General features: G+C 38.0%; 3 protein-coding genes across 3 annotated transcripts in view; 2 read left to right on the plus strand and 1 right to left on the minus strand.

Annotated features, from left to right (window-relative positions):
* The window catches only part of hormad1 (HORMA domain containing 1), a 53873-nt gene that overhangs the window by 14789 nt on the left and 22633 nt on the right, over positions 1 to 16451 (minus strand). The gene's annotated exons all lie outside the window — the stretch shown is intronic.
* Positions 1884 to 7643, plus strand: ensab (endosulfine alpha b). The gene is made up of 3 exons (XM_053629707.1): positions 1884 to 2115; positions 4858 to 4980; positions 5148 to 7643. The coding sequence occupies exons 1-3, from the start codon at positions 2062 to 2064 to the stop codon at positions 5319 to 5321; spliced, it is 351 nt and encodes a 116-aa protein (XP_053485682.1). The 5' UTR covers positions 1884 to 2061; the 3' UTR covers positions 5322 to 7643.
* On the plus strand, positions 8815 to 11008 carry mcl1b (MCL1 apoptosis regulator, BCL2 family member b). The gene is made up of 3 exons (XM_053629693.1): positions 8815 to 9314; positions 9746 to 9996; positions 10243 to 11008. The coding sequence occupies exons 1-3, from the start codon at positions 8921 to 8923 to the stop codon at positions 10357 to 10359; spliced, it is 762 nt and encodes a 253-aa protein (XP_053485668.1). The 5' UTR covers positions 8815 to 8920; the 3' UTR covers positions 10360 to 11008.

Consider the following 16451-nt stretch of genomic DNA (forward strand, 5'->3'; position numbering starts at 1 on the left):
ATTTTCACACAAGTCCTAAAAGTAGACAAAGAGAACCCAGTTAAATAAATGAGACAAAATATTATACTTGGTCATTTATTTATTGAGGAAATTATCTAATATTACATATCTGTGAGTGGCAAAAGTATGTGAACCTTTGCTTTCAGTATCTGGTGTGACCCCCTTGTGCAGCAATAACTGCAACTAAACATTTCCGTAACTGTTGATTAGTCCTGCACATCGGCTTGGAGGAATTTAAGACCATTCCTCAGTACAGAACAACTTCAACTCTGGGATGTTGGTGGGTTTTATCACATGAACTGCTTGCTTCAGGTCCTTCCACAACATTTCTATTGGATTAAGGTCAGAACTTTGACCTGGCCATTCAAAAACATTCATTTTATTGAATGACTTATGTGCTTAGGGTCGTTGTCTTGCTGCATGACCCAATTTCTCTTGAGATTCAGATCACAGATAGAAACACAAACAGTGTAGTAAAGGGCAAACATTTCTAGCAAAATGCATACATTTTTCCAGTGTATTAGCTACAAGGTAACTTTATGGCTATTAACTAAAGCATGTTCTTGTTTGTCTAATTTTGAATAACCTCAGTATTTTAAATTCATAAATACATTGAGACTTATATTATTACTTATATCTAAAATGTTGTGGCTATCAGTGTTTGTATTGTTAAAAATGTAGATTGTACAGGGAATTATAAAGTTCCTCTATAGAAGATATGCAGAATGTATGGTGAATAAGGGGCCATGGCAACCAGGGGCCCCTAAGAATAACTCCTGGGGAAAAAAGTGGAAACACAAAAACGGAGAAAATCCAATGTGTCAAATAAAATTAATGAATATTATTTACCACGTAAATAGGGCAAGTTTGAAATACAGGGTATGACATTGTCTTGAAATACTTCTACTAATCCTATATAAAAATTAACTGTTTGAGATTGACAACAAAAAAAAGCAATGATTGTGAAATTCAAACAAACAAAGCTAGTCAAGTGAAAAAAAAGTTAGCAAAGAACTAAGAAAAATATTGAGCATAAAATGGTAAATTGACAACATGTGCAGGATTGCTAGGTCCAGCAACAACAAAGAACAAAACAAACAACAAAAAACAAACAAACTCCAGCCCAATGTTTGCATAAAAATCATCAGAAGCTGAACTAGCTTGAAATCTGAATCAACACTGAGCATTTTCATTCTTTTATTCATTCGTTCATCCATCGACAGGTCAGGGTCACATAAATCCAGAGCCTATCCTGGCAGGAGAATTCAGCTCAAATGGGACTCCAGTCTATTGCAGGGCACCATTCATTCATTCATTCATTCATTCTCTCTCTCTCTCTCACACACACATATTCAGATTCACACAACAAACATGCCACCCACTTTGTTCCTCTTCTCTCTCAACTGTAGCCTACTGTATATGTGTACCTGTTGGTACCGGGTATTTAACATTTCCATTAGTATGAACCTATTCCCACACAATGTTGTGTTTTTATATGAAAACTGTTTTTTATGAATGTTGGCCTTCAGTGAGCACACACTCTAGTTTCTCTCACACAATATGACATAAATTGTAATAGTATAATAAATTTTTTTAAAAAGGAAATTCATTTATATTTTGTGAAGGTGATTTTCTTTTATTCTAAGTATATATAATCTAAGTAAGTAGTTCATTAAGTATAGGATGGTCACCAGTTACCAGCTAGAGCTGGATTTAGCTCGAACTGGTCAATCAGGTCTCAAAAAAACATAGCTTGAACAAATAAGGTGGTCACCAGTTTAACTGGTCAACTGGACTTTCCAGCAGGGTAATAGTCGATGGTGAATTTGCATTATTACCCCTGTCCTCTTCTGCTTGTTTTGAGTTGCGCGGTAACAGTTACCATCGTATGTGTAATAGCCGCGCATGTAGTTTTCTGAGACGTTTGCTTGGGTTCTCTGGCGAAAGGCTGCTCGGTTACCCGCAGTCAGTACAGCGTGGGCGGGCGAATCTTTCTGGACACGCTACAGTTTTCTCTTGCAAGCATCCTGATTCCCGTTTTTCTTTAGAAGTTGGCCAGCAATGTCAGATAACCAGGATACCGAGACGTTATCAGGAGAGTGCGGTGAGACACAGGTGGGCGTTTAGGAGGCTAGTCAGCTAGCCATGTTTTTACAAGCTAGCACTGATTAGGCTAAGCTGTTGTGTCTATTAGCAAGCAGCGAGCTATAGCTAGCTAGGTACGTCAGCTATCCTGGACGATACACCTTGAAACTGTGTGACTCGTGTGGTTATCAATCTGTACGGGTTAAGGGTCTTCGAAAACGTATCTTGTATGAGTTTGCTGAGGTAAACAAAGCTAAGGTTCATGAGTTGAGCCTGAACAGGGCTGCTGCAGTGCGAGTTTCCGCTGTAGTCAGACAGCACCTTGCAAATCCCTGAGACAAGAGCTCTGCCAAAATAGGCCTTCAGTCTATAGCAGGACCTAAATGTATGATCAGCCCAATGAATATGTATGTATGTATGTATGTATGTATGTATGTCCGTCCGTCCTGGTTCTCAATAGGTTTGGTTTATTCACAGCAGGACAGTAGGGGAGGTCATGCACCTGATCATGCCTATAGGGTTGGGCTGCTTTAACTTTGCAGTATTCCTCCAGTGTGTATTTCAGCTGAGCTATTTGCATTGATGTCTGGTCCGTTTTGCATCATGATTTCCCCATTCTGCAGGCATGTGTACAAACGCTGTGACCGCACAACACAAAACACACACATACAGATGACTGGGTTATGTTGTTTCATGTAAAAACCTAGACTAGCTGGTGCCCAATATGGATGGAAGAGAAATAACGTCCTTAGTGTTTATATTCTGAGATATAATGTCCTTAGTGTTTATATTCTGAGATATAATCTCATCTTTTAGCTTGGTCTGAGCAGCTTGGCCTGTGTTTTGGTCAAACCAAGCTGGATTTTTGCTGAAAGAAAACAGTTTCTGAATTGGTACAGGTAATGCTACATATTAGGCAAGGTTTTATGTAAAGAACACAGCTTTAAGGCAATTTAGATCATCTCAACTTTTATTGATCAGTTTAATCAGTAATAAGCAAGCTGATAAAGATGGTCAACCAGTTAGACCAGCTCCGCCTGTGTTTTGGTAGCTGGTTAGACCGAAGATGTTGTCTAACATATTCTAATTGTATTGAAGTCTGAAACAAAGTCTATTTAAGTTTAAACTTAACCATAGTCATCAATCTCTATGAATAGCTATAATGTAAATTCACAATGTAATAGGTTTGTAATGTAATGTGACATGTCAAGAAGTTCTGCTATAGTACTACTCATGTAAGTGTTTTGTCCAATAGAGGGCAGCAAATGAAAGCCAGAATGACAACAACACATCATTATTACAAAATGAAAAAGCTTTGCTGCGTAGATTAAATTTGAAGCATTGTTCAACCACTGTATCTTACAAATACAGCCCATATGAAAAGTAACCCATACTTCAAGCAACCAATGTCAGGCTGAGCGAGCTAATACAATGCAGGAAGGTTAAATGGAAATGAGTATTTGTTTAGCTTGAATTGTAGACAGCTGGTAGGCGGGAAGGTAGGGTTAGTTTTTCTGGCAGTCCTCTACACCAGTAAACATTCAGTCACGAATGTTCGAGGTTGAAAATAGCTGCATGCATGTTCTAATGTGCATTTCACTTTTTGTAGCGTTATATGAGTTATGCATGTTCATGCTGAATTAATCTTGAATGAAGGTTACTTTACTGTTTCTGTCTTTGTGCATGCAATGTAAAAGTCTCTCAGTAAATCCACTCGCAAGCACACAGCATCAGCCTACATGTTTTGTGTTTTCTACAGTTTCAGTGACTCATAAATTCTTGGCAGGGTGTAGTAGATCATTCCAGATACTGTCACTGGGGTGGATGTCTGAGCTGTACCTGTTCGTCTGAGGCGTTGTCTTCTTAGATTAGCGTCTAAACCATACATTAATCTTTCTTATATAAAGACAATTAAAAACAATGCCTTGCAGGAGTTTGATTCCATAAGTAATGTCAGTAAAATAATATATGTATCTATCTAATCTGCAAACCACAGGTTTCTAAAGACATCGTTTCCTGTTTTGTTGTTGAAAAAGATTGTTTCGGTCATGTTTAGGGTCAGTTACAAAGTCACCTTGGTAGACTTCTTTTTGTTCTAGACATGGTGCTGTACTTTGGACATTGACTTGACTATATGCATGTGTTCAGTGTATTTTCCTGCTACACCTAGTTGCTGTTATGTTGAAATGCAACATGTACGGTCTTGATCCAAATTCCTGTGTCTATCAGGTTCTTCAAGTTTTATGCTAATACAGTTCTGTCTGTTTATTAAGGATCATTCCTTAACAGCAGCAATAATAATCTTAAGTTTAAATGAGCTTCTACTTATTTCTAACATGAATTTAGAATAGAACTTTGTCTTCTCTGCATTTCATGACTCTGGAAGAGTGCATTCCCAGTCTTGAACACATGAGTAGGTGTTCATGTGCTTCTTAAATCAGTTGCTCGAAGCATAAAGGATCTGGCAGACTAATCTGGGGAATTTATGTAAGATATAAGGCTTGAGCATATGGTCATAAAATAAAAGGCATTATGGTCTCGTAATGATTGTCGTGGTATTATAACGAGGACTAATACAAATAATTACACCCTTAAGAGGAAGTATCAGTTTCCAGAATGGGTGTGATTTCACGTTGCATGGGATTATGTTCCTTCAGTTGAGAGTACACGTGTATACAAACACGTGCATGTTCTTTTTTATTGTTGTTGAACTCTTGGTCTTACATTCATGCCACACATTCTGCACGTAATGTTTGGGGTTTTTTTGTGCAGGAATCTCAGGACCCTAATTCAAATCCTGTGAGAACAGAGGAGGCCAAACTAAAAGCAAAGTATCCTAATTTGGGCCAGAAGCCAGGAGGATCAGACTTTTTGATGAAAAGACTTCAGAAAGGAGTAGGTGGCTGTATGGTGTTAAACATATAATTTGGCATGTTGCCTTCCTTTTGTACTTATAGTGTGGATTCACACCTGGTAAAACTGGTAATTGCATTAATTTTCTTCTTCTTCTTCTTCTTCTTCTTCTTCTTCTTCTTCTTCTTCTTTTTTTTTTTTTTTTTTAGCAAAAGTACTTTGATTCAGGTGATTACAACATGGCCAAGGCAAAGATGAAGAATAAGCAACTACCAGCAGCAACTGGTCCAGAAAAGAGTATCGTCACCGGTGATCACATTCCAACTCCGCAGGACTTGCCACAAAGAAAGTCCTCCTTAGTCACAAGCAAACTGGTTGGCTAATCACTACCTCAGATCCTGAGCGACCCCTTCCCAAATTTTCTCTCCTCACCTTCAGAGCTCCATCGGGGTTGTGCACTATTTGCTTCATATGTTGGGTTACAAGTGTTTTTTTTGTTTTGTTTTGTTTTTTTGTTTTTTTAAAACTCTATCCCCTCTCAACAGCTCTAGCCTGATCCACCACACTGTCTCACAAACATCTGGCTCAGGAGCAGTCTGTTTAGTGAAGGGCCAGTTAAGGTGACGGGCAATTTTAACGCACTTTATGATCTATACACCTTCTACAGGAATGAGCTCAAACTCTGTTTGAAATTATGGAGGCCACAGACAGTTTGATCCCTCATCAAATACTAATCATATTTACAGGTTCATAGAGATGATAATCTTTGTTCTTTGGCATTAGCAGCATAAGATTGTTTTCTAAAGCATATAAACATATTACTTCGCTATTTTGGTACAAAATGCATGTTAATCACACTTGTAATTTCTCATCTCAGTCTGATCAGATGTTTGCTTTTTGAATTCGATTGACTAAACTCGGTACTCATCAGTAGGCTTGAGTTAGAATGTGAATAGACCAAAATGTTGTACTCATGTGCCGCGATAATCAAAAGTGCTTCAACTAAGGACCTGACCCAGCACAGAACATTGTGTTCAGGACACCTGATTTGACATGGTTTAGTAAAACCATGCAGCCTTGTACTGAGTAATTATGCGGAATAGCTCAGGCTCATAATTGTTAAGGTGATAAATGTAAGTGAACATGGATTCCTTTTCTTCACCTGTATGATACACATCAGGAGTTACCAAGGTACAATCATTCAGTCTGTGATGTTACTGTTTGTGAAGCAGGGACATTAAGAGGATAGACAGGCAGATGGAAAAGCACATTACATGTGATAATATACATTTTAATAATTTGATTAAATAAGTGTGTTCAGGTAATAATTATTTATCATAAAGTTCATTTTCCTGGTGTTGACATATCTGCCTTCCTAATCAAGGGTGGCTAGCTTTTGATCTATAGGATAATTCTGTTTAGGCCTTGATGATATTAATCTTAGTTTGTAATGACGTCTGTACTAAATACACCTGATTCAGAAAGCTACAATGTTAGACTCCCTTAACACTAGAAGTTCAGATCCCATTTAAATTAATTCACATGTACAAACCATGGACAGAGGTGATGCAAGTCTGTCAGTAACCTGGAAGATAATCAAACTTAGCTGAAAACTATTCAGGGACTTTAACTGCATAATCATATTCATAATCTACATATTGAGCGGAACACTTTAAAAATGTCATGCATCCCGCACTCATACGAGTGACCGTGACGGTGTTTGATGCAAGAGTTATGATGATAATATGGTGATTTGAGAAAATTTGCCAGCAAAATTGAAAAGTATGCATTTTGAGCATGATTACGTTTGAATGTTGTTTGGGTGTTTATTGTGAATAATGTATTATGTACAGTGTTGTACCATAACCTCTTTTAGCTGATCTCAAATTGTAAATAGATAGCACATTTATTTTAATATTTGTATTTGCTTTCATTTCCCCATATCTTCATTTTTCTTATCTCCACTCTACAGGTTTTCTATTAACATAACCATCAAGTTGTTTGTTAAACATCTTCCTTTGCAACATTTTCATACATACATAAGTATATATTTTTTCTCATTACAAAACTGTTAAGAATTCAGTTCATTAGAAAACACACTGGGTTACTGTTAAGGCATATGCAGTTGTATAAAGGTGTAGATGAGGAAACCTTCCCAAGTTGTGTATATTTGTATAATAATGACACAAGTATCTTTATTCTAATATTTTGTCAGGTATTTAGTTGGAATTATATAAGAGATAGCCAGGAAAGGCTCTTTAGAAAATACTGCTTTAGAAACAAGAAGGTCTATGGGGCTGGTTATTGTGATCCATGCAAATATTTCATTTTGCATTGAAAGGTCAACTCACCACAGCTTTAATATGAACTACCCCATACACTGCTTGATCATTTTGGAGTTCCAAAACCTAATGTTTACTGTGTGTATCTGTGTACTCAGTGCTGTACATGCACAGACAGACATGCATGCACCTTACCTTTATGTATTTATGATTTAAGAAGACTACTGTGGACTTGGCAGAAATCATAAATAGGCATGGGAAAGAAACTGGTTTTGAACATTATCCTAGACTGTAATGTTCTGACATGTCAAGTTCTGAAAAATGGAAAAAGCTTAAGATTGTTGTCTGGAATAAAGTTTTACATTGACATTGTGTGGATATCTCATTTAAACATGCTTAGTGCTATACTGGAAAGAGTTTGAGAAGTTCTTACAAAACAATTTTAGGATTCAGAGATATACAGAATAAAGTGGCAAAAAATGAACACTCATTAGAAAGAACTACATTCACTGTCTATTGCAATAAAAGATAAACTTTGAGGAAATGTTAAAGACTTTAGTATTAACCTATTTGGCTAGTCTTCTGATTCTCATAAGGTTTGTAACATAAAACATTTCCAGCAGTGATGATAACTCATGCATTTCTGAAGAATGAGCATGCTCCTCAGTTTGCTTGTGATCATGCACAGTAGATTTATTTATGATTTGTTTAGTGGGTATGATCATAAACCAGGAAGTAGATATAACTGCAACAACATGAGAAAGGCCAGCATGTTGTGGCTGTTTGTCTGGTTTATGCACTGAACGTTGCGCGCGCGCGCGCACACACACACGTGTTTCCTGAGCTTGACCCTGGAGTAAGAATGCACTGCATACTTCATTGTTTTCTCTGCGCTAACACACCTTTTCTTGTGAAGCGTGAGAAGAGAGTTGCAGGTTGCAGATCACGGCTGGTATGTATGTGAATGCTCACAGGTCACTAGGGGGCGCTACAGCCGGTCAAAGGGTGACGACTACAGCCGAATGCTGAGGTTTAGCCTACTGACAGTAAACAAACTCATGGAAAGAACTCTATAAATGGCTCAATAGCTGCCAGTCCACGTCGCGCCACATTTCCCACGGCCTCATAATAGTAGAAGCCAAAATGAAAACCGACGAACTGCGACTTCCTGTATTCTAGGTGACAGGTTCCCAAAATGGAAACTGTACAGCTGGTTAATCAGCTAAAAACAGCCCTTTCTAGGGCAGGGAAAACATTAAAATGTGCACGACAAGGGGTACTACCAGGAACAGGGTTGGGTACTTGTGGTCTAGAATCACTTCATTATTTGCATTTGGATGTTAAAGAAGTCGGGTTGTCATTGTTTTCTACGACAAGCCGTATGCAATAATATGTACGGCCTGTGGTTTTTATCTCACTAATACACAACTTGCATACGCTCGAAGCTGTTTTGGTGTTTTTAACCTCCACACGTATTTGTTTGGTAGAACCTGTACTTCCGCTTTGTGTTGTGTGCGATACGTGCTTGGTGTGATAGTTAAAGCTCCGCCCCCACTCACCCCACCCCCCACATACGCACATTAAACTCAGCAGACAGCTCACTTCCGTGTCTTGAAAGTCTGTGTGTAGCACGTAAGTCGTACAGTTCGTTAGACAAAATGTGAGGATTATCGTGTTCTTCTCAAAATTCAGTTTAATTTATGTGCGCCCAATTGAATGCGGAAAACGGGAACCTCTCTATGATGTTTAGCCCAAAGGATTTGTCTCTAACCGTGCCTAACGTTTCATCCGGGTACAAAGAAAAGCCACTCGCTGTCGTCGCTCCTTTTCAGAGACCCATATTGAATTTAGGAATTTCTCCGGAAAACCAGCGCGGTTTGTCCGATGGCTCTTTACCAACTTCCCCCGAGGTGGACTGCGACGAAGTTCTAGACGTCGGCTGCTTCCTGAAGCACAACACGCGAGAGATTATCGCCGATTTTCTTCTGCTCTTCACCTCGCCTTCTCGCCCTTTGGGGCGACATCATAAGGTTTTACAGACGATGAAGTGCGTTGTAGACGGCTTGTTGGTGAAGCACGAACTTGTATATAAAGGTAACGTTTAAAGTTCGTCTCGAAAATCCCCTTTCTTTCTGTTCCCTAGGACTGTGTGTTGGTTAGCTAGTTTTGTTTATTTAAATGACTACACACGTCTGCTGTTGCCTGGGAAACTTCATGACGTTCCAGATCAGAGCTTCTGTAGTGTATACTGTATATAGATAGTGAGGCAAGCACTGCAAAGTCCCTGTCGGTAATTTATGGTTGGTAATACACAACGAAGCAATGGGAAGTTACATTCAGAGCTAAACACTTTTTATATATATATATATATATATATATATATATATATATATATATTATTGCGACACGTCTCTTGTATAGTCTTTGTTTTAATGATAGGTCTGTTCGTTCTGTCAGTATATGATGTAAACATGTTGTATTTCGAGACTTGACTCACATTTAATACTTGTGTTTGTATGACCTAGGAATGCTTGCAAAGCTGTGCTTGGACGAGAGAGGAGATGACATGAGTGTGATTAGTTCAGTGGCTACAGAGCTCTTCAGCGATGGAGTCACAAACTGGGGTCGCATTGCCAGCCTGCTGGCTTTTGGGGCAGTTGTGTCTAAATATGAGATGGAGTCTGGCCGAGGGCACTGTCCAAGCATTGTGGCAGAAGAGATCTCATCATATCTCCTGTTTAATCAAAAGGAGTGGCTTCTGAAAAACAACTCGTGGGTGAGTTGGCAATAGACATGAATAGTTTCGATTATCCAAAAATGTGGGTAGAGTAAAAGGCTCATTGTCCTTTTCAGTACATTCATTAACGGCCTTGTTATTCTTGTAAGCACACTCACTTTGTTGGAATGTTAACCCTCCTTTGTGGTACTATATTGCGTAACTAGAGTGTCACCCTTCCGTTTCCATTTTATTTGTGGCCTTGTGACTTATGAATAATGTTTGCATAACTCTGTCCCCATTCAGGATGGCTTTGTGGAATTTTTTCACGTTCCTGATCCAGAATCTTCAGTGAGGTCCGCATTAACGACCTTTGTTACTGTGGCAGGCATTGGGGCTGTTCTTGCCTACTTGACGAGATGAGTTCCACTGAACCTTCTGACTGACTTTGGACTTTGCTAATGTTCTTTTACTGCTTTACAGCAGTCTATCAAGCATTACATTCCAAAATGATGATAACATGTCTGTGTAAAATTTGAAGATTTTTTTTTTTTTGGAAAGATCCCATGTTTTATTCTTGAAGAGTTTATTTTTTTTTATTAAAATGTTTCTTAAAACACTATGTCATCTCTCAAAATGTTTTTCTTTGTTTTTGTTTTTTTTTTATTTTCAGAAAAGAAAATTGTTTTTGAGTCAGTAGTTAACTTTCAAATGAAGCTCAAAACATTTCCAAGATGCCCTTTATTACTTCTGTTTAAGAGCACAATTATGGTACTTTAACTATATGGGGCTATTTAGCCAGACATTAGTTAATATTGATCCTGAGAAATAAGCTGAAGGTGCTTTCTACATGTAACTAACTATACAATTTAAGGCTACTTGCCATAGGTAGACAACTTAACTTTGTAGCAACACTTTGGTGCCATTTTCTTTTTGTTTTGAATTTGGTTTTTGGGCAGTCCTACAGTTCAGGAAGTTCTGACTCTTAAGCACATTCACCCAATTCATTTCTGTTTTCACAATAAAATGGTTTGTAGACCATACAATAAAACTGATTGTTTATGTAATTTCACACTGCTTTAATTTCTGGATTGGTATAGAAATGTGTGTACGTGTGTACGTGTGTGTGTGTGTGTGTGTGTGTGTGTGTGTGCATCTATATCTTTGTTTAGGTGTTAAACCCCTAGGTGTCTGGGACATCATGGGCCCTCATCGTTAAGGAGTGTAATACTTTGTTGCATCAGACAGTGCTGTGTATGGAACATCCAGAGTTGCTCAGAAACTTGTCTGATTTTTAAAAAAAATTTTTTATTTATAAATAACTATGACTCATTGAGAAGTCTCAAGCTCATCAGCTGACTAATTCAACTGTGCTACTACAAGACTAAGAGGGTGAATACTAGTGTCGGTTTTTAAACTACATACAGTTCATGTAATCAAGCTCTTTGATATGAATACATCATTTAAAAATAGAAAAAATATTCTGCCCTTCTCAAGTTGAGACTAATAAGCTAGACTGGTTAGATAGTGTTAAAGTCTGAGGTTAGAAGGGAGGAAAGGTGTATTATAGTGTAGTATTTTGGTATAATGTTTGCATTACTCTGTCACGTGACTCATGCTACACTCAGGGGATGCAAAGCTATTATTACGTTGTAGCAAATGAGCACACTAAGGCTTTAGGAGTTGTCCTACTCTCAAGCTTTCACCAACCGGTAACCTTGGAGATTGGGATAGTCTCTCTGGGCACCTGGCTGATCTAGTTCATTCAGTCTTGGTGTCTCTTAAGCTCAAAACACCATCTAGTATTCTTCAGTAGTGGGTTGTGGTTCCATACCCAGTCTTAAGAATAAAAGTCTCCCAAATTCACACCACTGTGTTCAATCAGGTTCATTTCTCTCAGGTTTAAATACTGTTAATATAGTTATGAACTTAACTAATATGTGGTAGTAAATAAACATAGTGAATAGTAGATATGAAATATATACCAATACTTGGATTTGTTAGTAAAGAACATGGGTTGTAAAATGGGGCGGATGTGAAATAGGACCATGCCTACCAGGAAATGTAAAGCTGGTAGAAGTGGAGCAGAAATCAATTAAATGAAATGTTTGGGCTGTTCAGCAATTATCAGCATTAATGAGAAATTCAGTCTAATCAGTTATGTACATTTCTGGTTTCCTGAACACCTGGTATAAGCTCTTAAAAAGCATAGAAATGTGTGACACTACCATCATATGATTGTGGTTTCACCTCCTGACATGTCATTCATACAGTTTTTGTGGTAGTTCTATTTTTTTTTTCCAGTCCCAACTAATAGTCAGCTTTTTGTTAGAGCATTACAAGGAAAAGGGGATTGATTTCATTCAGGTTGCTTTCATAGAATGCATAATTATGTAGGTTTAGTGAAGGAGCAACATGACTACATGGATTTTAGTACATGACACGTATTTAACATGATTACAGCAATAAAATTTTCAACAACAATGCAATCTCTGTAAAGCTCAAGATCTGGCACTTATCATACTGATTATTAATTTAAACATCATAGCTGCTCGATACATATAACTGACATTCATGATCAGTCATAACATTAAAACCACCTGCCTAATATTGTGTAAGTCCCCCTTGTGCTGCCAAAATAGCTCTGACCCTTTGAGGCATGGACTCCACAAGACCTCTGAAGGTGAGCTGTGGTATCTGGCACCAAGACATTAGCAGCAGATCCTTTAAATCCTGTAAGTTGTGTGGTGGCGCCTCCATGGTTCAGACTTGTTTGTCCAGCACATCTTCAGGTGCTAGATTGGATTGACATCTGGGAAATTTGGAGGTCAAATCAACATCTTGTACTCTTTATGTTTTTCAAACCATTCCTGCAATTTTTGCAGTGTAGCAGTGCACGTTATCCATCTGAAAGCGGCCACTGCCATTCGGGAATACCGTTGCCATTAGCAATGCCATTGTGTACTTGGTCTGCACCAATGTTTAGGTGGTATGTGTCAAAGTAACATCTACATGAATGCCAGGACTCAAGGTTTCCCAGCAGAACATTGCTCAGACCACTGCACTGCCTCTGCTGACTTGCCTTCTTTCCATAGAGTATCCTGTGCCATCTCTTCCCCAGGTAAGTGATGCACACACACTCAGCCATCTACATGGTGTAAAAGAATATGTTATTCATCAGACCAAGCCACCTTCTTCCATTGCTCCATGGTCCAGTTCTGATGTTTGTCAAAGTTGCTCAGATCCTTACACTTGGCCATTTTTACTGTATCCAGCATATCAACTTTAAAAACAGACTGTTCACTTGCTAACTAATATATCCCACCCCTTGACAGGTCCCACTGTAATGAGATAATCAACATTATTCATGCCACCCTTTAGTGGTTTTAATGTTATGGCTGATCAGTGTATATTAACATTAATGATTTGTTTACTTGGAGTTGTGTCACCAGTGCTTGCTTTTTTAAACAAAATTTTATTTGTAACATTATTGGGCTGGGTAGTGTTTTTGGGAAGCTGGGGTGGTGGCTTCATCAATAAATTCTTTAACATACTACATCGTATCAGTAATATTACAATATAAAATAGGGTGGTGGTGTGGGGTTATTTTAGCAACAAATAATGCAAATCTACTTCTTGCTGCATAAGGATTTTTAATTAACACTATATATCAAACTTTAAGAATAAATTGTAGACTGAGTTTACCTTTTCATAATGCACATCCCCTATCCACTGGGCTGGCTAGGTTGTTCAATCTCTAGCAAATTACCAAGCTAGCAATAGCAAGTAATCTAAGTAATGGCTAATACAATGAAAATGCAGAGATACAATGTACAAGTTTTAAAATTAGTCTTCCTGTTTCTCTCTTTTGCCGTCAGTCATCTTGAGCCTACTCTCTCCCAATTGGCTAAATGCAATGTGGCAGGTGCACAATTTGCATGAATTTGGGCTCCACTCCACCACACAGCGAGTCAGACCTCAATATCAGAATGAAAAGGAGGAGGCAAAGAGAACATAAATTTTACACATAATGATGTCATTTTCCAGCAGACACCAGATTCAGATTTGCACATTCTTAGCAGACACCAAATCAGAACTAACAAGGAACAACGTTTCAAATATACCACTCTCACAATCCATTTTCAGACTGTACCCAAGACTCACCCTCACTTTTGTGGGTAATCTCAGCTGGATACTGTAGTTTTGTACCATCTAAGAACTGCTACTGAAATCAAAAAGCCTCCTGGGCTTAATTTAGGACTCCTACTCACAAACCACAAGAAGTATACTCTAATACTGAATATCCTTTCAGCACACGTACTACTGTCTCTCTTTACCCTTCTACACCTGTAAACTTTAATGATTTATAATTTCACAATTTGGTGTCACCCAGAAGAAATGGGTTCCTTTTTCAGTCTGGTTCATCTCAAGGTTTCATCCTCATGTCATCTCAGGGAGTTTTTCTTCGCCATTGTCACCACTGGCTTGCTCATTGGGGATTAAAATCTACATCCAAATCTTTGTGAAGCTGCTTTGTAACTGTCCATGGTTAAAAAGCACTATACAAATGAAATTGAGTTGAATTGAACAGAATAGATGTGATTTTAGTCATTGTTCCTATTAAAAGATTAGCCAGTAGAGCAGTTTTTGTCTTTGAAGCTTCTCTCAGCCATGCCATAATAATAATAATAATAATAAAAAAACCTTTTTTCAAAGTCATTTAGATATTTTCCTCTTGCAGTTTTGGTCCAAAGTTGGACAACTGGGCCTGTTCAGCATTTTTATACACACTACAGAGCATGATAGAATGTAAATAGCACCTACTCTTATGTTTCTCCACTCAGTTATTCAGGTTTTTCCTGAATTTGTCACCCATCTGTAGCTGGTTCCTGTCTTCAGTTTCCAAAGGGTTCAAACATATGCCTGAATGAGTTTTATAACACATGCAAATATTTTATTACAGATGACTCAGTGCCCCCACCCCAAATAGATTTTACACTGCTCTCACTGGTCTATTTTAGACTGATATTTTGCATGTAGTATTTCATCACTATAAATGATCAAATTTATGTTATTACTGTAAAATTTAGTTGAGCATTTTGCAGAGCCTGACCACATGTCAACAAGTTAGCTACAGTGCTGTGAAAAATAATTTTCCCCATCCTGATTTCTTCTGTCATATTAAACTGTTTCCGAAATTTTAAAAAATCTCAAATAAAATGAAGGCAACCTGAGCAAACACAAAATACAGTTTTTAAGTGATAATGTTATTTATTGACGCAAAACATTTATCCAATACCAACTGGGCCTGTGTGAAAATGTATTTGCCCCTGTAGTCACTAATTCCTCAAATCTATGAAAATGCATTCAAAATGGGGTTCAGCTGGACTAGACACAATCAGGCCTGATTGTGCAAACCCTGTTCAATCAAATCAACATTTAAATAGAACTTTTTCAACAGCATGAAGTTGGTTAAAAAGTCTTAGCCAGTAACACACTATGCCAAAGTTGAAAGAAATTCCAGAAATGATGAAGAAGAAGGTGATTGAAATACATCAGTCAGAGAAGGGTTTCAAAGCGATTTCAAAGGCTCTGGGACTCCAAAGAACCTCAGTGAGAGCCATTATCTTCAAATGGAAAAACTCAGGACAGTAGTGAACCTTCCCAGAAGTGGCCGGCCTTCCTTAATTCCTCCAAGAGCAGAGCATCTACTCACCCAGGAAGTCACAAAAGAGCCAAGGACAACATCAAAGGAACTACAGGCCTCTCGCATCAATAAAGGTCACTATTCATGACTCTACTATCAGAAAGACATAGGGCAAAAATGGCATCCATGGAATGAGAGCCATTATCTCCAAATGGAAAAAACTTGGCACAGTAATGAACCTTCCCAGAAGTGATGAGGGCAAATACTTTTTCACAGCACTGTATAACTTCCTCTATGTAGCAAGGTCTACAAAATTTAGGCAAAATATTACAAATAATGTGTCAATTACAAATTTCCTTATTTCTGATATTTGTTTCTTATATCTGTTAACTGTGAAACAAAGAAAACGGTAATGCTAGTATTCAAATATGTACAGAAATAGTGGATGACTCATTGCGCTGAGCTAGAGTCATAATCAATGCCTCCATCCTTGACAGGTTGAGTTTAGGTTTATTAGAATGAACAAGAATGAGGATAAAAATTTAATTTGTTTTCAGTAAGAACCTTGGAGGCAAAGTAGTGTAAACTTAGTGATAGAAGATGGCTCTGGTTCATGCCACTCCTTACTTTGTACAAAGAATTGTTAATCACAGACAGCTCAGTTACATGATAGCTAATTGTAATACAGGGCTGAAATGAAGAAACAAATCCACTACATTTGAATAGGAAGGAACTGAGAGGTTTATCAATAACTGTAAGGGTAAGAGCGTGCACAATTGGTGCACAATTTTGGTTAACCAAGTCAAAAGAATATAGAAAATATCAACTTTGCAAAGTTATAATAGCAACACTCGATCTCCTTGCAGGC

Source organism: Ictalurus furcatus, chromosome 1, assembly GCF_023375685.1.
Source record: "Ictalurus furcatus strain D&B chromosome 1, Billie_1.0, whole genome shotgun sequence".
Taxonomy (NCBI): Eukaryota; Metazoa; Chordata; class Actinopteri; order Siluriformes; family Ictaluridae; genus Ictalurus; species Ictalurus furcatus.

What these genes read in the sequence shown, in the direction of transcription:
- mcl1b (XM_053629693.1), top strand. Translation starts at nt 8,921, where the DNA reads ATGTGCGCCCAATTGAATGCGGAAAACGGGAACCTCTCTATGATGTTT. An exon ending in GCACGAACTTGTATATAAAG is followed by an intron (nt 9,315 to 9,745) that starts GTAACGTTTAAA and finishes TGTATGACCTAG; the next exon opens with GAATGCTTGCAAAGCTGTGC. An exon ending in TTCTGAAAAACAACTCGTGG is followed by an intron (nt 9,997 to 10,242) that starts GTGAGTTGGCAA and finishes GTCCCCATTCAG; the next exon opens with GATGGCTTTGTGGAATTTTT.
- ensab (XM_053629707.1), top strand. Translation starts at nt 2,062, where the DNA reads ATGTCAGATAACCAGGATACCGAGACGTTATCAGGAGAGTGCGGTGAG. An exon ending in GAGAGTGCGGTGAGACACAG is followed by an intron (nt 2,116 to 4,857) that starts GTGGGCGTTTAG and finishes TTTTTTGTGCAG; the next exon opens with GAATCTCAGGACCCTAATTC. An exon ending in TGAAAAGACTTCAGAAAGGA is followed by an intron (nt 4,981 to 5,147) that starts GTAGGTGGCTGT and finishes TTTTTTTTTTAG; the next exon opens with CAAAAGTACTTTGATTCAGG.